Below are 22,593 nucleotides of genomic sequence, written 5' to 3'. Positions count from 1 at the left end.
ATAGAAACTTTGATAACGGGACAAATTTCAGCCGAGGACAACAGGGGGGTTAAGTTTGTAAGTGGTCCAGGCGAGGTGTGGTGTTCCTAATGGTGAAAGTGTCCCGCTGCAGCAACATGTCCCGGTACATTCTCTCAGCTCAGTCCTAGTCCAGGATTACGTGTGCATAGTAAACTAATGTTGAATGAAAATGCACACGCTGAGTGTTAAAATTCATAAAAAACCTAAACTAATGATTAAGACCTAACAGCTCTGAAAAATCTAATAAGTATTTTTTGGTCATACTGTGTGAATGTTGTTTTTTTGAATATATATGTATTTTTTATCACTCTAATAAATGACTTATTATGATGCAAATGATTCTTTTCATAATAAAAATCCTTGAAATATGTTCATAGACAGAGACACTTAACTACTAAGAAGAACACTTCCTTAGCTGGCAATGTGTGTTTTTTTTGTGTGTGAATATTAACTCAAAATTAAAATAAAGATTACATGATTCTTTCATCCTAAAAGATTCCAGATGGAGGTACTTTACAGCCATCATGCTGACCAACCTCTAGCAGTGAGAGGATTTGGGCAGCCTGACTGAGAAGCAAAACTTCTGAAGTGGAAATTTACTGAAAATATTCCAACCCTAAGCAACCCTAGTTGTAGATCTTTGTAAATTGAAATTCTTTCAGTTTTGGACTGACATTTGAAGATGTTACAATGGAAATCGGGACAGGTGTTCTTCACAGTTTTCGGACATTTCATAGACTGCATGATGAATTGATCATAAAAATAATTCTAATCTATTTCAAAGCTCCCATTGATCATAATATCGTGACTGCTAGTTAGGACTGGGCATCGAGAAAATCATGATTCCAGTGGAATCCTTTCTTTATTGGAATCGTTTGGAGGATTTGTTTTTAAATATGATCATCAGTTCCAAATTCAATGCGCGAGTTTTGGTTTCCGTAGCGACCACCGTACTTCCAGGCACTTGTTGTGTTGCAGCCACAGAGCACAGTAAGCGGCGCTCTAACTTGTGGCTTCATTTTACGTTGGAAAAGCCCGGTAAGACTGCAAACCACCATTGACTAAAAATAACATTTTCCTCTTATCTGTGAAATAAGCATGTGACCCGGTTCAACTCCACCCCTCAAAGAATTGGAATCGAGAATCAACAAGAGCCAGAATCGAAAAGAAGAATCAAAATTGGGAATCAGAAATGTTAAAATCCAAACGATGCCCAAGCCTACTGCTAGGACTCCTGTAATTGATGTTTGAAACCACTCATACCAATGTATGATGCTGCTTATATTACAAGTCAGACTTTTAACCAGAGGTTCAACATATGGTTCCACCCTAGCCAAAGATTAGCCGTGATAACATAAGTAACATGAGTCACATTACCAAAACTAGTGGAAAAAGACTTTCAGGAGCATACACATGGTGTATGAGGTATAACAGTCATGACATTTATCATAACTTGATTCACAGCAACATGTATGAAAGAAAAATGAAAAACACAAGTGTCTTTGTCAGTAGCCATACATAATATATATGCACATTTGTACCACACGTTTCACAAAATTTCAAGATATTTCACAACAACAGCACCAAAGAGCTTTTGATTGATTCCTCAACCCTGCTAATACATTCATTCATTCTTATGCCCCAGATATACTAATAATCTATTAGATACAGAAGTGAATAATTTACAATAAAATAACAATTTTAAGGTACAATTCTTATTTCCCGTACTTTTATACTACAATAATTCCAGTCAGTCTCCACATGCATCAGTCTGCCTGAAGGCCTTTATGAAGGCTGTGGGTTTTCACACAGGAAGGAAAGGTTATTGTATTGTCTTAATGATTGAAACACCTGTTACCTTGTAGTGTTCAACAAAGCAAGCAGCCTACTGCAGCTGAAAGGCTCTTTCTTCAGAATTCCCCTTTCGGGAACTCATTCCTGTGCGTAGATCCTGCATGGAGTAGAAACTATACACCAATACTCTGAAAACTCACAGTGGTATTAAAAGCACAGACAAAAAAGTCAGGTACTGCATCTTGAAGAAGGAAATGCAACAAAGTGAAGACTTTTGTTGTAAAATGGTAAAAGCCCTCACCAAACCATAGAGAAAAACAACACTGAACAAGTGGACCATCATACTGTATGACAAACACCTTCTCTGGATCTGTTTTTGGTTTGGTCCAAACGAAACACAAACGGATATACAAAAGATATTTATGTAAGCTGAATCTTTGCGAGGCGTCTGCAAAAGCAAATTGCATTCACGCGTCAAATGCATTGGGTTTCGTGCTGACACTGACCTTGCAGTGTTTTTTTCTGTTTAGAAACTGGCCCTTTCATGTTCATTCATAATTCTGCATTTAAAACTTACTTCTTTTTTTTTTTTTGATTTGATTTGCTGATTGGATCGCACAACCTGCTGCTCAGGTGTTTGACAACTCGCTGTCTTTCTCTACATCTACTCACTTCAGTGACATGCATCTACCCAACACAATCAATAATAAAACACAATTCAGAAAGGTACCAGCACTTTACACTCTCTGTCCCCAATCCTGTCCTTTCTGCTATACACTATGTACCACTTCTCTTGCAGCGATCAAGCTTTTGTGGAATGAAGCAGACATATTCTCTGGGCCCCTGTGTGTATTGTTATTTTGGATTAATAGATAGGACTAAACATTTGTTAAACGGAAACCTGAAAGATCCCTCAGTAATCTCCTCAGTAGTCTCTCTAGATCTCTGTAACAACGTCCTATATGAACATTTTGTGCAAAATCTTTCCACTGCCACCCTGTCTTTGTTAGATGAGCTTATGTAGGTCTTTGTTTTCGTCCTTGTACAAGGCGCCAGATGTGCAACTGGAATACATGACTTGCTACAGAACATGACACAGACGGATGAAAGAGAATGAGAAAAAAACAAAGACACTAAGAGCCAAGAAAACAACCAAGATGTGTTGAGAGGAAACAGGAATCCATCTATATAAAATCAAATCATCATTCCAGAATTTTCTTGTCCATGAATTCTTTGCCATTGGTCCGCGAATAAGGCTCAAAAGCAGAGGAGCTCAGGTAACGGGCGGAGAGTTCCTGCAGGTTGCCGGCCAGTGAGCCGGCCATGGACAGGGGGTTGGAGGGGATGCGGGAGGCGACACCGCCCAGTAAGGAGGGCACGGGGAAGCTGAAGAGGCTGTGAGCCGCCGCTGAGCTCTGCAGGCCCGCCACTGTCCCTGAGCTGGTGACAGCGGGTAGAGGAGGGCTGCCCCCCGCCGTGCTGCCGCCACCCCTGTTGCTGCTGCTACTGCTGCCGTTGCTGGCCATGGCGGCGGAGGGATTACGCAAGGCGGAGCCGCAGTGGGGGAGTAGGCCCGGCAGGCCCGGGGGCGTCAGCAGCCGGCCCTGCTCCAGGAGTCTGAGCACGCTGCAGGTCGCTGCTGTTTCTGACACCACCGAGCGCAGCTCCGAGTCCTTCCCCTGGTCCTTCTTCTGCTTAGTGCGCCGGTTCTGGAACCACACCTTCACCTGATGAGAGAAAGAGTCTTTAGAGACACATGCTAAATGTAATGTGTAACTTAAAGTTAGTTATATTCCATTGCAAGTATTATTATTGTTGTGAAACAATCCGATCAGGATTGTTTTGTGGTTTGAATTCCATCGTCTGCTGGCCTGACCCCTGTGAGCTGATGGTGAAAGCAGTGGTGAGTGCTCAGTGACACGAAGCAGGCTTCAGTTCACAATCTTCTAAAGGTTTAAAGAGACAAACAAGGATATACAGTACATATTTTCTAACAATCGCTATATTCCAGGATGAGAGAGTCAGGATGGGCAGAAGGATTGACCCGAGGTTTGTTCACACAGATAAACAGGGTTATAATTTAGTATACAAATAAAACAGATGAGAACTTTCTTTAGAGTTCTCACAGAATGGAATGTGAAATGTAACATATTCACAACAATTATATATTGCCTTCATAGGATAGGTTACAGATGCACAAAATATGAATTTAAATATCGAAAGATAACATTACTTTGAAAAACATGTCCTAATGTCGGTTGTATAGCAATAATTCATTCAGTAGTACTTGTGATTGGAAAGCCTTGGTAGCTGAAATGTTACACCACATGCCACATAACTGCCACGATGGCGGTTTGATTCCAGCCGGGGACCTTTGTTGCATGCCATACCTCCCCTCCCTGTCTGCCTCTTCACTGTCAACTGTTCAATAAAGGCAAGGATGCCGAAAAATGATCTTTGAAAAAAAATAAAAAAATAAAAAAGGCCAGTGATCAAAGTGTTGCAATAATCTGATAATCTCAGTACTTGGAGATAATTGCACCGTGAGCTATACAACTGTGTGTCTTCACAGATGAAGTTGATTGCTTTTACCCAACGCTTTTGTTCACAAATCAAAGTAGCAGAGCGCCTGTCCATCTCCGACTCAAAATCACCACATGCACTTTCAGATATGCACTAATGCATTGGAGCTATATATGTAGGGTCTCACCCTCCCACACACACACACACACACACACACACACACACACACACACACACACACACACACACACACACACACACACACACACACACAGACACATGCACACACATACACACACACACACACACACACACACACGGTCCGCCAGGTAATGATTGATCAAAAGCTGCAGTGATTTCATTCCCTCATTGTGATGCAGCAGCAGGCGGGAGGTTAATTCAATCACAACTTGCTCAGAGATAGCCTTTCATATGTAAAACACTGCTAAACTTTCCCAGCCTCTTACTCTATTGTGCACTACAAAAGGTTCAAGTGTGAACTCAGATCCAAAAAGTCAGCATCCATGTACATGTAACTGCCAAGACAAAACAAATACACTTATTTTATTTTGTATTGGTTACGTTCCTTATTGATTGTTGTGAAAGCGGACATTATTACCTGAGAAGCAATCAATCAGCAATAACATTGTTAATTATGTAATTGTGTAAGTAAATGATTAGGCAACAAATCCAAGCATTCGCTGGAGTCAGCTTCTCAAATGTGAGGATTTGCGTCTTTTCTCTGTTTGAGATTATTTGACATCATAGTCGACTTTTTGATTGGAGAAAACAACCAATATGAAGATGTCCCTTTGGACCCTGGAAACGTGTGATAGTTTAGCTTTTTCTCACTATTTTCTGACATTTTATAGACTAAACAATCAATTGTTTAATTGGAAATCCACATGCCATAAAAATAATTGTAAATTGCAGCATGTTGTTAATCTACAGTAGATGTTCCAAGATAAACTATACATTTTAACAACATTCACCTAATGTTCAGCTCTCTCTAACTCCAACTGTAAAATGGCCATGACTTCAATGTCCTGGACCTCCTTTAATAAGCATCATGCATTTCCTGAATGCAGGTTCAGCCTCCAGAATGACATAGAACCTCACACAGAAATCCTCCATTTCTTCTTTAAAAACCTGATAAGGCATTGCTTATTCTTCAAAGTTCATCTCCAATTGTTTCAGAAATGTTGCAAATGTTTCTCACACTTGTGAGTGTGTACAGTGTGTATCCAGCAGTTAATGGGGTATCAAGGTAAAGACAAAAAAGTAATTCCCTAAATTCCCATACCTAAATAAAATAGTGATAATTTAAAAATGAGATCAAGTCATTTATCTGACTCAACAGATCCATTTAGTTACCCTGACATGGCTTTACAAAACCTTAGTTTGAATAAATGTCAAAAGTGAAACAAATATTCCATGACGTGTACCTGTACGTCTACTGTAATCCCACCTGACAGCTTTCATGTGGAACTAAATGAATACCAATCAGCAGCAAGCCACCATCTCCATCCTATTGCTAGTCCAATCACATTTGATTTTGTCCTCCTTCACTTCAATGGCTAGTTTAACTCTTCACCAGCTATTCACAACCATTTCACATCTAGAAGCCCCGCCACTCAACCCAGTATTCTCTGTTTGCCACGTAAAGACATGCTCAGACGGAACATCTTGTTCATTTCAGAGGTTACATTCTTAGTGCAATGAAAACAAGGTGGAGCTGGTAGCCTCAAACAAAGACGATTAGGTGCGCACACAGTAAATGCTGCCATTCCTTGATGTATCAACCAGTGAGTACCAGGGAACAAAATGTTCATTTCCCCATGTAGTCATTAAAAGGCATTTCATAACGAGGAGAAGCAAACAACCCTTAAAGCCTTTGTCCTGCCTAAATAGAGGGCAAAGGTTATTTTCTGCTTTACCTTTACGTTAGCAAAATGAAATCTTCAGACTCACTTGTATTGAATGAATGTAAAGAAACAAACAAAAAATGGTGTCAGTCAAATGCTGCAGGTAAGAATGTCAAACGCTCCATAGGCTACTGTATATTGGCACTATGTTTGATTTATCGAGAAGGCCAATGCATTTACTTCAAGAGATACACACAATTAGAAATATTTCTGTGGGAAATCCTTAAAGGTACCATCCATGATCAAAACCTGCGAGCACTCCTAAATGAACTGACAGATCTGTGAATACTCCACAACAACTACAGGTTTTTAATGATTTAGTTTTTGTAAAACAGGTGTATTTCAACTCAAACTGTAATTATGTATGTGAGTATACTTCCTGGTATATGGACAAAAAATGATTGCACCTTTAAAATAAAAGTGCTTTGTCTGAAATGGACTTAACTGTTTATTTGCGTCAAGGCTTAGAAATGAAATGAAACAAATATTATATTATATTATATATGGGTTAATTCTCCTCTGTGTCAACGCAAATGGTCCTAATAGATCGTAACATGATTATCTTAAGTTAAAATAGATGCTAGCATTTGGTGTAAAAAGACAGACACAAAAAGGAAGTAACATCAAATTCACACTATACATTAATGCTATTTCAGTTATAACAAAAGCACCAGTTATGTCTTTTGCACAGAAGACTGTCCAGTTTACACAGAATAAATTCACAGTATTATACCTGAGTTTCAGACAGGTTGAGCTGACGGGCCAGTTCTGTCCGTTCCCTCCCAACTACATACTGGCACCTCTGAAACTCCATCTCTAGCCGGTAGAGCTGCTCTGCAGTGAAGGAGGTGCGGGTTCGCTTGGGCCGGTCCAAATCCAAACCCTTGGGCAGGATAATCTCTCGGATGGAGCCTTTAGCATCTGCAACAATCAGCACTTTGAGTTAACACTGCCGGGCCAAAGAGTAGAACCAAGCAACCACAATTAGAACAGATAAATGCAATAAATTCCTACGTGTAGACTGGTTTTACATTGTTCATTACGTGAAACATTATTATTATTCTTTTGGCATTTTAGGCCTTTATTTGACAGGACAGCCCAGACATGAAAGGGGAGAGAGAGGGGGAACGACATGTAGCAAAGGGCCGCAGCTTGGAATTGAACCTTCAGCCGCTGAGGCGAGGACTGAGCCTCTGTACATGAGGCGCATGCTCTACCAGGTGAGCTACCTAGGTGCCCCATTATTATTATTATACTTAATTTTATTATTACTATTATTATAGGTAGCGCAGTAGTGGAGGTAGTGAGAATTTATATTAATGAGTCAAATTCATATTTTATTTACTATATTTAACAAAAGTGTATGTTAATTAAATGTAACATGATGTACTGAGAGAAGAATATTGTTCTCTAATGAGTTCGTACATTTGTAATTATTTAGAGGGACATCAGTCCAGATGGAATCTTATGAATGGAAGACTCTGAAATGCCATTATTTAGTATCAATTTAATTCTTTTGCAAAGATACGTGTTGATATGTTTACAAATGTCTACACATTGAGTGAAGATTACATAAAAACAACGTTTAATAAGAATGACAGAAATATGTTTTCAGTTCACTATGTAGTCTATATCTTTGTTGCCACAAAAGAGAAATTACAACAATGGGTGTAGGGCAAAAATGATAGTAGAATAAACCCAATCTGTGTTTACCAAGTATGTGCAATTTATTTAGTAAGAAAGTATTAAACTGACTATAATTTCAAATCATGCTAAATAAATGTGGTTGCAATGCTGCAACAAATTCATTCATAATTATTTTATTAACAAAAAACAATACTATTAAATGATTCATGTGCAATAGAATATTTCAATGGAAAACATTTCTCTATATTTTAGGTAGTGAGGCTGCTCTGTCTCGTTATGTCTTGCATAATTAATCCACTGTTTTTGGTGAAGTTATATTTATAGTTTGTTTTCATACACCCTCAGTGTTGGGCCAACACTGCATGAAGGAAATTACATAAATCACTCTCTGGGCAACTGACACTCATACACACAATTCCACGGTACGATTTGTTGACATTAAATATACATAAAAACAACTACCATCAGTTTCAATAATTATAATCCTAATATTCAACACCCTGAAGAGTAATGCAGTACATGCAGTAGAAACCCTGTAGGCATTTTCCTTGCACACATTTAAATGTACCCAGGGAAAGACAAGTGAATTGTTCATTTAAATAATTTACATTTTACATGTTTGAATAATTGAACATTTGGTATTATCTAAGTATGAAATCTAAAGAAACAGCTTGTCATAGCGTTTATAAAAAGTCGGACAAAAAAAATAAAAAAAATAAAAATCATTGAATTCATGCAGTAAGGAAAGCCTAGAATTTATAATCCATATCTTTAATAACAAGTAGCTGTTTTTCATGACAAATAATTAAGCCCCTTATATTTTTATGTTCCTATGAATTAAAAAAGAATCTACTTTTTTAACTAAGCTCCCTCATCAAAATTTAATTTTTGTTTAAGGGGATATTTTGCTTTGAACTTGTTAAGTGAAATCCTCTTAATTGTCAGTTTTCTCTCTACATATCAACAACCACTGTTGATGTTACATAGGCTTCATTTTATAACTAGTTGAAGGTACTCTCTCATTTTACTGATTCCAAAATGCATGTAAGCTAACAGCAGTTTAGATAATGTTTCCTCAGATTAATCAGCCTGGTCTCTGAACACTGCAAGTTCCAAAAAGAAAGAAAGAGCACAAGCCTTACCTCGGACTAGTATTCTCCGACAGTAGTCCGGGTCCCCCGTGCTCCCCCTGTTCTTCTCGCAGTTGTCCACTGTCCCAGAGGGGGAAAAGGAGTCCTGCTGCTCCTTGAGGAAGCTTTTGGACATGCTGCCCTGGGAGTCCTTGTCATCTTTCCCCTTCTTTAGTCCATTCTTCAGTCCCATCCCTTCAGTCTCTTGATTGTACCTGACTTCCATGCTCAGTTTATCCTCTTGGACCTGTGGCTCGTCCGCCTCTTTTTTTTCCTTTGTCAGGTGAAAAACAACGAGATTACGGAGAACACGGTGCACCCGATCGTCTGGACAGTGTGGGGTTTAGTTTCAAAACAGCACCTTTCAGCAGGGCAGAGTCAGCTATCTAATGTTTGGTGAAATACTTCCGTCGGCCGACCAAGAAGCCCTATTACCACTGACCAAACTCCCTTGCCCAATGATCATGGACTTCTCAGTGAAACTCAACAGTAATTCAATGCCCCCCTTTCCTCGTTACATATACATCAGGCTGATAGATGATCTCCAAATAATCAGAGCCATGGATGCACGCTCGCTGTTTCAATTGATTACGGTCATTTTGCTGCCTCCAAATTTACGTAACCTCATGAATACACTAAATTGTTTGGGGAAATAGATCAGGTCTTGATAAAGGGGTTTGCTCGTCCCGTCCCCCTCAGTTTGCCTGCTCTCAGCCCAGAGAATCAAGACAAATGATTGGTCTTGCCTCGCAACCAAGCCTTCGCAAACCCCACATGGACGCACACAATCACAGAGCTACGACTCTTCCAGATCTGAAAAAAGTTCCCGGGTGCTTCATTCTTCCGTCCGCAGAACACAGCCAGACATTTTTTCCCCGACTTTTCACAGCGCACCTGATTGCCGCAGCATGTCAGCGAACTTTGATCCCGCTTTTCCCTTTGACTCTCTAACCAATCAACGGAATTCTGCAATGTGTGGATCTCGCCACTATGCTATTGTAGGCAAGAGAGAGTCAGAGAGAGGGAGCGAAAGAGACAGGTGAAAAGGATAACGAACAAATCCCCGTCGATCAAAGTGTATGAAGGCAATGACGACCCAGCCAGTTTGAGCAATGCAGCAACGCCAGGCTCTGCTTTAACAGGCATCGTGTTAAAGTTTCCTGTGTTCATTCAGAGAGCTACGCAGAGCAACCCAGCGAGGTCCTGGCTGCTAACGCCACATCCTTCAGTATTCAAATGATGGCACCCTGGAAGCCATCTCCAGCTCTCATAATCTTAACCTGAACATTTAAAAAAGACAAAAAGGGGAACAAAGCTTGTCATTAGTGTTTAGGCTGCCTACACTCTCTCGCACACACACACACACACACACACACGCATACCTCTGGAATGGCCCCTACATACTCTCCTCCACTCGCCTCCCAGCCCACTACCCACCCACCCACCCAACCACCCAACCACCAACTCTTAGCTATTTTCATTGTCAGTGCAACAATATCTCTGAACACAGCAGTGGCCAGTAATCCAATAAGACCATTGATTAGGCCACAATGATTCAATTCAAACCAGTGGCCTAGTGCAAGGAGCATTCTCTGGCCCTTCTTGTCACCTTAGCTGGCCAGAAGCCCACTTCAATCTGCCCCCCTCCCTGAGTGCTATTCATGCCTTTATGGGAAACAGAGAGGAAAAGGAGTGAAAGATGGCAATTATCTAATTGGACTATTAACAAACAATTCTGCGAGTGTGGCTGCCCGGCAGCAGTCTCGGGGTGGGTTTAAGGGCCACATGTTGGACTAACTTTATTCCCTGAGTGTTTGGGGGCTGCTGCTTGGAAAAGGGCATGATTCATTGTTTGAGAAAGGTAAAAAGGAAGCTAAAAAGGGAGCGACTAAAGGGGACCTGGGCTTCTCAAGCTGTGGTGCAGAGCCCCAGCCTGGGAAATAGATTGAGGATGCAGTGTCTTGGCCTCTCAGCTACATACAATGGCTGAAGAGGAGAAAAGACTGATGTGTTCAATTTCCACATCCCCAAAAATATCACACACTCAGTGCAATGTGTGAAGAATACTGCATGTACATGTACAAGCATATATACTGTATAACAGTGTCGTCTCTTTTACAACACACACATCTTCCAGTCCCAGATTTCTTCAAGGAATTTCAATTGGTTTATAGGTAAAAATGTCAGAGAACATAATTATATTAGCCATGTAAATGATGCACACCAACACAAATGCAATGCAAGTCTTGTGGAAAATGTGAATATTATGTTAAAAACCAGTTGTACTAGCTGTACATTTTTACTCCAACGTACATTCTTTCCTTTGTATTTTTTTATATTTATATTTTGAATGCTTGTTCTTATATTCTATCCTATTTATTATTTCTGGTATATTCTGTATGTGGGCTGTGTGTCTGATATTTTGCTGCTGTAGAACTGAAATTTTCCAGTTTGGGATCAATAAAGTCTATCTAATCTAATCTAAACCACCAAATTTCTATTCCAGGCTTCACTAATGGGATACTGTACATTTCTGAGTTTTCTCTTATACAGGTTTCCTGGTTTAATACTGCTGAAATTAGCAGTATGACTAACACCATGCACAGCCATTATGCTGAAAATTGTTAAGGAAGCTGTGCTGATGAGTGTTTGCCGGTGATGTCACGAGACAGAGTGGATACGAAGCCCACCAGCCCACAGCCTTTACCTGCTGTCAAGCTGCAACACTTGGTTTGTGTGACCTTGTTCATTGTGTTTACTAGCTGTTTTTGGAGAAACCGTAGAGACGTTACTTTAAAAAGTACAAACCAGGTTGATGCGATGGGTGATGATGATACATTGCGCTTTATTTAAGTCTGATGTAGATGTGTGGTGAGACAAAATAGACTAAGACTTTAAGGAAATGCAGGGAGGAAATGGGCAACATCTGAAACACAAGCACACAGTCAGCTAACTACAGAAGGCCAGGAGGAGGGTAATTACCCCACCAGTTTATTCATTGAGTTTATTTATTTGTAGTAGCGTAGTAAATCAGTAGCTAGTCAGAACTAATATGGGGATGTTCATTGTTTGACTGACCCTTTTACATTACAAAAAGCAGGGTTGCATGTTCATGTGTTAGCGATGGCATTATGCTACATTTGCTTATTCACAGCTCCACCATTGTCTGAAACAAGACAGTGTCATAGTGTGCAGTATCAGAACACAGTGGTCTCAGTGAATATTTTACAGAATATTTCTTAAAGGTAACAACACTTAATTGTAAGACAACCATTGGCCTTATTTATGGAAAGGATCGCAAATGTTCGAATCACATCAGGGGACCTTTATTTGGGTTTGCAATGATGTCATTTTAAAATCTGACTCAAGAATGATTACCAATATTTTTAACATCTTCATTTAGTCCAGGGCCACCAAGATGGATTTAAAAAAAAGATTTCACAGTATGGGCAGATAACAAAATGTACACCACATGGACCTGACTGGTGCAGTAATGCAGATGCCAAAAATCTAATTTGTGCTTAAGGGTGACCCATGATGGTGCATCTGATTAGATTTAAAGCAGACTGTTAGGCTAGGTGGACATACAAAACTGAGGAGTTATAAATTATTATGAAATGTGAAACACTTAATAGGAAGGACACACTGGTAATGTTCCATAATAGAAGCATTGTTCCACTTCCAAAACAGGCTGTTAAACATGATCACACCATCATAGCAAGGATTTCTGGGGAGACCCTTACTGGTTATGGCAGAAAGTATCAGAAACTCGCTATATGATGATACAATGAGTTATTGATCACTTTTGAAAAATAAAAATTTGATTTGTATTTGTTTTAAATGTATTTCCTCCATACCCCCAGTAAGGACATATGGAACTATAAGTGAACAGTAAGATGAAGTCCCCTTTAGGAAATCCTCCATTTTATACGGTATAACAACTGATTTGAAATGTGTGCTTTGACATCATTTATATGTGGTCTAAAAAAAAATTATTCAGATACTCATTTGTCATAGGCTTGCTTTGTAAATCTATTATGTGTTTACCAAAGACAATAATTAACTTTAGGTTTAAACTTTGTCACAGGTGTAGATTATTAAAATTAAACCAACTCTTTAGAGGTTTCTCTTTTCTATTGTATCCAAATGTTTTTAAGTCTTACCGCAGCAAATCTGTGTCATCTGCGAATAAAGCAAGGTTTAATCATTATTTATTCATTACATTTAATATAATTTATGTACAAAATAAAGAAAAATGGGTCTATCACAGAGCCTTGGGGAACGCCCAAAGTAACTTTTAATTTTTAATTTAAATTTAAATTTAATTATTTTTTATTTAAGTTGTTGATTTAAACATACCATAGTGATTCTCAACTTAGCTACTTAAATAGGAGTGTGTAACCCTTCTAATGCCACGCCATGCCATTTTTAGATTCTCTAGTAGTAAACCAAGGTCAGAAATATGAACGTTTTGTTTTATCAAAACATATTAACCCCACTGTAGGCCTCTAGTCATTATTTTCTGTTGATTTTTAATTATATTTCCTTCACCAATTGCCAGCAAAGTAATCCTGTAAGTTCTCAAACTATATTACTGTTCACAATAAATTAAGTAAGGCATAATGTAGAGCGAGCCAGTCATTATTGCAAATTAGAACCCCAGCAGGGCTGCATTGGGGTCTTGAATCAGCCTGAACGGGCTCAATTTGCAATAATGACCGGCTTGCTCTACATTACAAGGCTTATTACACAGCTACTCATACAGAGGTTACCCGCTGATGATGCTTGCATCCCGGTAGGGACGGTTAACTTTACCCTCGATGAGCACAGCTTTCCGGCAGAAGCCAGGTCTCCCCGGTAAGTGAGCTAACCTTGGAGCTAACTAATGCTCCGTTCGCATTGTAGCTATTAGCACTGTTAGCGATCCCTAACGATTTCATTCATTTAAAAATGGTCTGCAAGAGTCTATGATCAAAACTCAGTCCTTGGCAATGGTCTGTTATACAGAAATAGCAGACTACAGAATGCTGTGATTGACCAATCAGAATCAAGTATTTAACCAAGTTGTGTAATAAAACATGATACACACGTGTATAGAATTTCTTACCTAAAAAATTTCTATCTAACCAAAACACTTGCCTATCTCCTGTTGGAGGCTGAACTGAAGTATTGCCAGTTCAGATTTTGTACCATCCACTGAAAAAGGATAATTACTTATGAACCAAGCATTATTTAATATTATTGAAGGAAATTGGCACTGCAAAGAACCCTCAATAATGTAATATACTTCCAAAATTATACTGTATGACACAGCAGTGTTTGACTAAACCTTAGCCTTGGTGAATATGGCTGATGTGTGGTGTAGCCTTGCCCATCGTCCAATCCAATTTAACACAAGGTGCCTTCAATTGGCCTTCAATTCTTCCTCAATCACACTACAGTCTGACATGAAATAAATGCAAAAGGTGAATCTATGAATATATATTCCATCATGTGTATTTATACTTGCAGGATCCAACTTTGTAGGCAAGTGTCCTCCACACACACACACACACACACACACACACACACACACACACACACACACACACACACACACACACACACACACACACACACACACACACACACACAGTGGTCAAATCACTACAGGCCAGCGGTGAATCACCAGCTTTATCATCACTATTACAGTCATCATTTTAACAAAACAAAGCTTCAGTGACACTCTTTACAATGCTGCAAAATGGGCATAGCATACGCTGGCTCTTTGTGGTCCTGTTATTAGGACCCAGAGCTATTTGGCACGTTGTGGCAAAGCCTTTTAGGTTCTCTAATACAAGGTAGGCTGCTGTGTTGAACGCAGGCCTCGGAGAGCCTTGATGTCTGAACAACAACACGGTAACTCAAGATGAATGGTTATATTAAAAGCCCTGCTTTACATTTACAAATGTGTTGATTATGTACCACAGTAAGAGAGCAAGCTGTTCTTGAACCCTCCAGATAAAGAGCTTGTTTCCATCGATGGCTGGGGGCTACACTGGCAGCTGAGCTAAAATCGTGCTGATAGTTTTCACTGCATGCATGGCATTTTTGTCTTGCCCCCCTCCCCCTTAGTTCAAAATCCTTGGTGCCTTGTAAATATCGAGGGCTTGAAGTTACTGATGGTGTTGTGAAAAGAAACTTTCCTACTAATTAACCTTCATCTGAGCTGTTGAAGTTTACACGTTAGATTTGAACTCTGAGCAGTTTTGACAACTTAGAATTGGGATTAATTGCTATGTGTGTTGGTTTCTAGTGGAAGAACCCTATGTTCTCAGGCCAGTGACAACTCTGTTGTTAATGGGCACTGAGGACTTCCAGATAATCTGCTCAGCTAATATGCTGTAGACACAAAACAGGCGTTGGCTGTAACAGTGCTGTAATGACTGGGGGAGAGTTTGCAGATACATCATGTCTATATTGAAAAGACCCTTAAAGGTTAAAACTGGTGTTTTTTCTTCATTTTTGTATTGTTAGAAAATCCCATGAAAAAAAACAATAAATGCATCCTGCTAACAAGTATTGTGTGTGTATCCAAAGTCTGGTTGGCCAGTGCTGTCCTTCTCCAATACCATTCTCTGAACTGTTTAGCTTTCCCAGAAATGTCCAATTTCCTTTACATGACCCACATAAATCAAAGGCATTGTATGTTCTTACTTGTTTGATATATGTAACACCGAGCTTAACAAGATCCCAGAGATTGTAGAGGTAGCATGTGACATCATCATCTAGCCTTCTAATAGGCTTTCAACAGCTGCATGTTATCTAGGTTGAAATCTTTTAACAAAAAGAGTTTTAGGTTTGGAGTGGCATTGCAAGGTTTTTGGAATGCATCAAGGCCGAAGCTAATTGTCTTATCTTATGACATTATGATAATAATGAAATAAAGACATGTAATGAATGTAGCTAGAGAAGTGACTTATATATAGCTCATAGGTCATTTGTATTTATGGTAGTATTTTGAAGACAGAAAATATATATCAGAAAATATATATCAGTAATGATATACTAATCTGCTGTTGGCAACACAATATTTCAAGTGTGACATACCAGACAGCCTAAAACCTGCAACAAAGCCTTTGCAGTAATTGATTTTTGTCTGTACGTTCTCTGTGAGTAGTTTTAGATAACATTCTTTTGTCCGGCAGACAGCGCCTTGCTGTCGTAATTGTCACAGGTGTAATTTGAGCAGTTCCTTTGTGTCTCTGCAACAGTTACATCCCCGTTGGCAGTCATAGTGTGTATCGAGACTAAATCGTGAGAGGAACAATGAAAAGCATCATAAAAGCTTTGAAAATACATCATGTTTTTTCTTCCCCTCTCGCACCACTCAGCCCACCATTTGTCAGAACACAGATGGATTTTTTTTTCTTCATCAGGGCAAATCTTTTGGGAGTGTTTGGAAACACAGCAGGCTTGACTATGAGGCTGCGCTGCTCTCTGTTTAACCTCATCTGAACTGTATTGGGTGATAAAGAATTAGAGCAGATTATTCCTGCGGGGAGCTGGAGTGATTAAGTTGCATTCAGCTGTTGAACAGTAACCTCTAAGAAAGCAGCATGTTGGAAGTGAGGCTCCGGGGCCCTCACACTCACACTCATCTATTTCTCTCTCTGTCCCCGCAACCAGCTCACACAATGACAGCACTAAATGCTACAGTATACAGTAGAATTGGGGCATATATATATATGTTCTTACACCTGTTTAATAATAATAATAATAATAATAATAATAATAATAATAACAGCTCCAAACTCATTGGTTTTGACTCACATAAATCTTTAAAAACGTGAATATATAAAATTAAAAATTAAATTAAAGAAAGGCTCAATCCTTTCCTAAAACAGCTGGTCGCTGTAGTTTTCAGCAAATGTTACACAAATAGAAGGTATTTATAGGGACCTATTTTCAGCAGCGGATTAATCCACATTTGGTGTTGTAGTGAGTCAAACTAGAGTGTGTGTTTTCATAGTAATGAAGGAACATGTTGCCCTTTTACCCTGAACCAAATTCATTTTGTTGTTTGATAAAAATCTAAATTTGTAATTGTTAAAAAAAATAATAGGGCTGTCATTACTGACAGACAAACTAAATGCAACCTGGCAAGAGAGTTCACAATAACACACGGTCAGGTTGGGACCTGCGTATTTAGTGAAAGCAAAATTAGGACTTAGCATCACCGTAGATATTACTACCTGTGATAAAATGATCAGGATAAACACCAAATGAACCATACCCATTCAATTCTTTTGAAAAGTCAAAGATTTAACAGCCACTGTTGCCCTATACAATGACGATTGCAGGTTTGCTAAGTCATGTTAATTTGATCTATTTGGCCACAAATCACAAATGTTGCTCATAGTGGCAAATTTACAGTCTGTACAATATACAACAGCCCTATCCTCCACAAAACACCCTGTAATGGGGAAAAATGAAGAGAGCTCCGAAAGAGCAACAGAGGAAGGATCCTTCTCCCAGGACGGACAGACATGCAAAAGGTCCTGTGTACAAAATAGACAGAAAAAACAGCAACATTATGCAATGGAGGCAAAGAATGACAATATTGGGTAGTTGTGCAAACATGTATGAAGAATATCACAGAAGACATAAAGAAACTTCCAGATGCCACCAAGCAAGAAAGACCTGGACCCGAAAACCTTCTCTAACACAAAGACCTGGGAAGAGGACAGACTACAGACACAAGAGACCAAAGGACATCATTCAGAAGAGACAAGAGAGGCGGGAAATAGGATAAAGCAGTTCATTGCTGACAACAAATGATGAGGGAACAGTTCTAACAAAGACAGAGCAAACCATGGACGGGGACCCAGAGCAGAGACATCTAGATGAAGCATTGACTATTTCTGTTTTTGAGCGCCCACTGCTGTTAAGTGAAATCAAGGTGTCTGGCTGCATTTGTTGGAGGACTGATGTTTTTTTAATGCAGGTGTTGCATGGCTTAAGAAAACACAGCTACACAGCAAAGCTAAAGGATGGGGCAAATACAATGCATCAAAGAAGGTAAAGTCTGCTTACAGCTTAATGCTCTGGAAAAATACTTTAATAGTGCAAAATATTTTTCTGGAGCATTAAGCTGTTGTGAGCACTTTACCTTCTTTGAACATTCACTTGTTTGTCCTGCACCAGCAACTACATGGATGTGCACAACATCGTCTTTTTTGCAAATGCAATGCATGGCAGCCCTCCATTTATCATATGATTTAAACAAAGACACATGCAAACAAATTAAAACCCATACTGGCTCTCCCATGTCTGGAAAGAGGACACATTTTACTCTGATGTGTTGAAGTCTGTGGGCAAGATAAATAGATTATTTTTCTTCCTCTTTTATACCTGAATGATGCTGCAATATGAGGCTGCACAACAGCCCATAGACAATAAACAAGTGCATAGAAACATGATCAGATTGAACCGTCATTCAGTTGGTCTCACTTGTGGCCAATCATTTTTCTGCAGATGCTCAACATCAAAGCAGGAGAATCGATAATGGTGTACAGCAGCACGTTGTCACGGAACAAAACAGAGCAGTCACATACAAGCAACGATCAATCCCTGGATGAATAAATGAGGTATCAGAAGAAAATTAGCCCTCCATCTCTCCTGTTTTTGTATTTTTCATGTTTTCAAGTGTTTCGCAATATGGTTTTCATCAATCAGCGGGACTTTTAATAACTATCTTATGTTAGGTTGCTCGGATCAAAGAGTGAGAGAGCGATGAAAAGGATTCACACTTAAAGAAATGGTGAAAGCAGTCACAGTCAATGGTGAAAACTGACTTTGACTGGGAGACTAAAACATAGATCACTTTTATAATGCTTAAGTGTTTACACAGTCTCATACATCCCAAACAAAGGGAAGAGATTCAGTCTGGGAATATCTCGCCTCTTTAAAACATGCTTTTTATTTCTCTTCTGTCCTTGGCGCCTCATTAACTTTTAGTATTTAAGACAGGAAATCAGTTTTATTGAATTGAAGTACCTCCATTACACTAAACTGCTGTGAATACATGTTTCTTCAGACCTGTTAATATTCAGCATGTTCATACATGTGGGATTAAGGCCGATGACTGTTTTAAACGTTTGTAGAAAAGCACCACATTACAAAAGAGAAGATATGTCAATGAATGGATTAGTTGATGGATAGGTTATCATTCAGCAACATTTTTGATAATTTAGGTTTTAGATTCTCAAATCTAACACACACACACACACACACACACACACACACACACACACACACACACACACACACACACACACACACACACACTTCCCAAAGAAGAAGACATTTAAAAAAAACAAACACAAAAAACCTAACTGATTAACTTTTTTTTCCCATTTTATTCATTTATTTATTATTTACTACACATTTTATCTCCCTAAATGCTGTCAAAGCCTTCACAACGTTGCCTGGATATAATTATGTGGGGAGAAATACATTATATATTGATTGAAAAAAATAAATTATGAAATAAAAAATCTTTTGTCTAAACCAGAGGTGCCCAAATTCTTTCACATGAAGGGCCAAAATATACCTGGATGGAAGGCCAAGGGCCAAAAATAAATGTCGACGTTGAAGAAGTAATTCCTGCCATTCTCCATAGATAAAAACGTATGTAGGTAATTTAAATGGGATGTTTACCAGCACTGTGCATTACATTGCCGTTAAACTCAGATTACGTACTTTTTAACTGCACAAAATGTACGTTTCGTAGTCATTACTTTAAAATAAGAGGAGAATAAGCATGAGCATGTCAAATCCATGGCAGGCCAAAACAAAGAGAGCACAGGCCAAATTTGGCCTGCGGGCCCCAAATTGGGTGGCTTTGGTCTAAACAAACCAAAAATGTCGACAAAAATCACTGGGGAGATGAAATCTAACCCTAATCCTGACCCTAACAGACTTCAAATGTGTCAATAATGTATTTCAATAACCATGCAGACACCTGTACACTATCTTGTCTCCCTGATCTCAACATTAAACAAGTTATAATATTAACTCACCTGAAACAAAAACCTGGAATTTTGAAGCTTTATCTAATTCTCCATATCTACAAAGGATGATCAAACATGTTTAATTCATATGTAATCATATTCTGATTTGCTATTCTTCCAGCCCATAATCAAAGGGCCAATTCACTAATATAAATTATGATGCTGGAATACATGTCAGTCACAGATCTGCATATGGAGGCAGGGTTGCTGTGCCAAGCAGCATTAAATAGGAGGTTGTGGGACACAGAATCAGATCGCTGGACCCTGTGATCAGTGGAGCTGTGTGACCATTACAGTAAGCCTCTGAGGCCCTCATGTGGCCTTTGAAGGTAATACTGCCCAGGTTAGTCAACGGCTCAGAACACCAAGTACAACATTTGTCATTGGTTTGACAGTAAAGAAGAGAGAAGAAGAGATACTTGATCAATCAATTCCATATTAACACTCTGCTGATATATATATATATATATATATATACATACATATATTACACACAGGCCCGAAAATACACACACATGCACAAACAGGACCTATACATGCACAGATTGGAGAGATGTCAGAGTGAAGGGACTGCCCATTAAAGGCCTTCCAAGCAGTTGGTGGGCTTGGTGCCTTGCCTCAGCAGTGCCCAGGTGGTGAACTGGCCCCTCTCCAGCTACCAGCCTACAGTCCGTACAGGGACTTGAACACGGTTCCAAAGCCAAGTCCCTACAGACTACCGCTGCCCCAATTGGTTGAGACACATTAACCAACCTGTTACGCATGTACCAAACTTCTGAACTAATTCTGCTAAAATACAAGCACATTTCCTGCTTAACACTCAGATTGCAGTTCTAAACCACACTTTTTTTCAAAACACAACACACAATCTTCTACATTTGGCACTATCTTCTTAAATAACATCTTTTGTGTTTACATGCAACACACGGCCTTTCAAAATGCTAAACCTAAATTTCCTACTATCCACTATGACTCCTCACATGGGCATACTCGTGTTGCACAAATGTTCCATTAGCAATTACAGTTTTTAACAATCGTTTACATCCTTTTATCCAATCTGTAGTCACGTTTTGAAAACTCTTAACACAATTAGCCCAACATTGGTCTGTTCAGGCCATACTATTAACACAATTCATGTTGTTTCCACAAAATATGCAGTCAATTAACCCATGTTCTTCTTTACATACAAGCTTGCCCTATAACAAAATCATGGATCTTTCTTGCCTTATTTACAAATGCTTGCACACAGCACATCAGAATTTAAGACATAATGTTTGAAACCTTACATAAGTTGAAAGGAATAGTGAGTGGGATAAGGAAATCAGGCACCTATACATCCAGGTACAGTATGATGTCTATTGAATGTTTTGTTCTATAGTGACTTTTATAATTTGTTACTCTACATGTCATGGAGTTCGAGGCTAATCAAACCCTACATGAAACCATTGACGTATGGCTAAGGCATGCTGAGCGTTTCCATCCAAGGTGCATAGCGATGTACAACACAAAATGTGAAGTGGATGAGGACGAATTTGTGGCCAAATCCTGAAGATCGCGTGGATTAGAACAGGACTGTGCTTTTTTTTTTTACTCCTTTGTGCCTTTTTTGTTTTACTGTAATTTTGTTGTTATGTCATTATTTTTTACAAATTCTGAACCAAAAGCCACATAGGTTGGATATTTGTTGATCACTGACTTTTTTTGGCTTTTCCTTCGGCAATTCTGTCATTTTTCTACTGTACATTCTATGGAGTAAAGATGACTCATTCACTTTGACATAGTTTGTTGCTAAAAATTGAATTGAATTGAAAACTTTATTGAACAACAATCAACAAGAGGTGTTAAAAAGGATAAAAACACAATAAAGCCCAAAGGCTTGTTTCCATTGTGGTCCTTAAGATGGAAGGGGAGTAACACTACATGGACTAAAACATTGACGAAAAAGGGGAAAGGGGTCAACTAATAATCAAAACAAACAAGTAAAACAGATCAAAAACACAATACAAAACAAGGGATAAATTCCCAGACAGACAAGCAGACACACAAACATACAGTACAATATTCCTAGTACTCAAAGGATCTTTTGATTTTGTTTATGGGTTTGGTAACCATTTTTTTATTGAAGATTTAAAATGAAAGTAGGAGGAGCTCAGCAGTTTAAGGTTGGAAGGTAAGCCATTCCACAAGACAGCTGCCGAGTAGAGGAAAGAGTACTTTCCCATACAGCTCTTAAAACAGCAGGGCCTGTAATCTGTGGAACTCCCCTTGGTGGAATAGCTGTGCGTATCACTAATTTTAGAAAAGTAATTACATAAACACTTGGGTGCCAGGTTATTTCTTATCTTATAAACTAAACACAGTTTAAGTTGGGAAACTCTCTCCTCCACTCTGAGCCACCTAAGACTGGAGAAATGGTCAGGAAGAAGATGAGGATCTAGGATGGAGTTTAAGGATCACTCTGATCAGTTTATTTTGACAGATCTGTAGGTCGTCTTTGAG

General features: G+C 39.1%; 1 protein-coding gene across 1 annotated transcript; it reads right to left on the bottom strand.

The window, feature by feature from the left end:
• Nucleotides 1–3,017: 3,017 nt before the first annotated feature.
• Nucleotides 3,018–9,266, bottom strand: vax1 (ventral anterior homeobox 1). Its single transcript, XM_078273843.1, has 3 exons — nt 9,053–9,266; nt 6,997–7,184; nt 3,018–3,542 (listed from the first exon to the last, which is right to left on the bottom strand). Exons 1-3 carry the CDS (start codon nt 9,264–9,266, stop codon nt 3,018–3,020), a joined length of 927 nt encoding a protein of 308 aa, XP_078129969.1.
• Nucleotides 9,267–22,593: the final 13,327 nt, after the last annotated feature.

The sequence above is a fragment of the Sander vitreus genome, chromosome 17 (genome assembly GCF_031162955.1).
Source record: "Sander vitreus isolate 19-12246 chromosome 17, sanVit1, whole genome shotgun sequence".
NCBI lineage: Eukaryota > Metazoa > Chordata > Actinopteri > Perciformes > Percidae > Sander > Sander vitreus.
This window is presented reverse-complemented; position numbering and strand designations above follow the sequence as displayed.

Bases quoted from the DNA above. Each gene is read 5' to 3' on its own strand.
- vax1 (XM_078273843.1), bottom strand. From the start codon at position 9,266: ATGGAAGTCAGGTACAATCAAGAGACTGAAGGGATGGGACTGAAGAAT. The intron at 7,185-9,052 runs GTAAGGCTTGTG...TGATTGTTGCAG, and splicing joins TCGGAGAATACTAGTCCGAG to ATGCTAAAGGCTCCATCCGA. The intron at 3,543-6,996 runs GTATAATACTGT...TTCTCTCATCAG, and splicing joins TCAACCTGTCTGAAACTCAG to GTGAAGGTGTGGTTCCAGAA.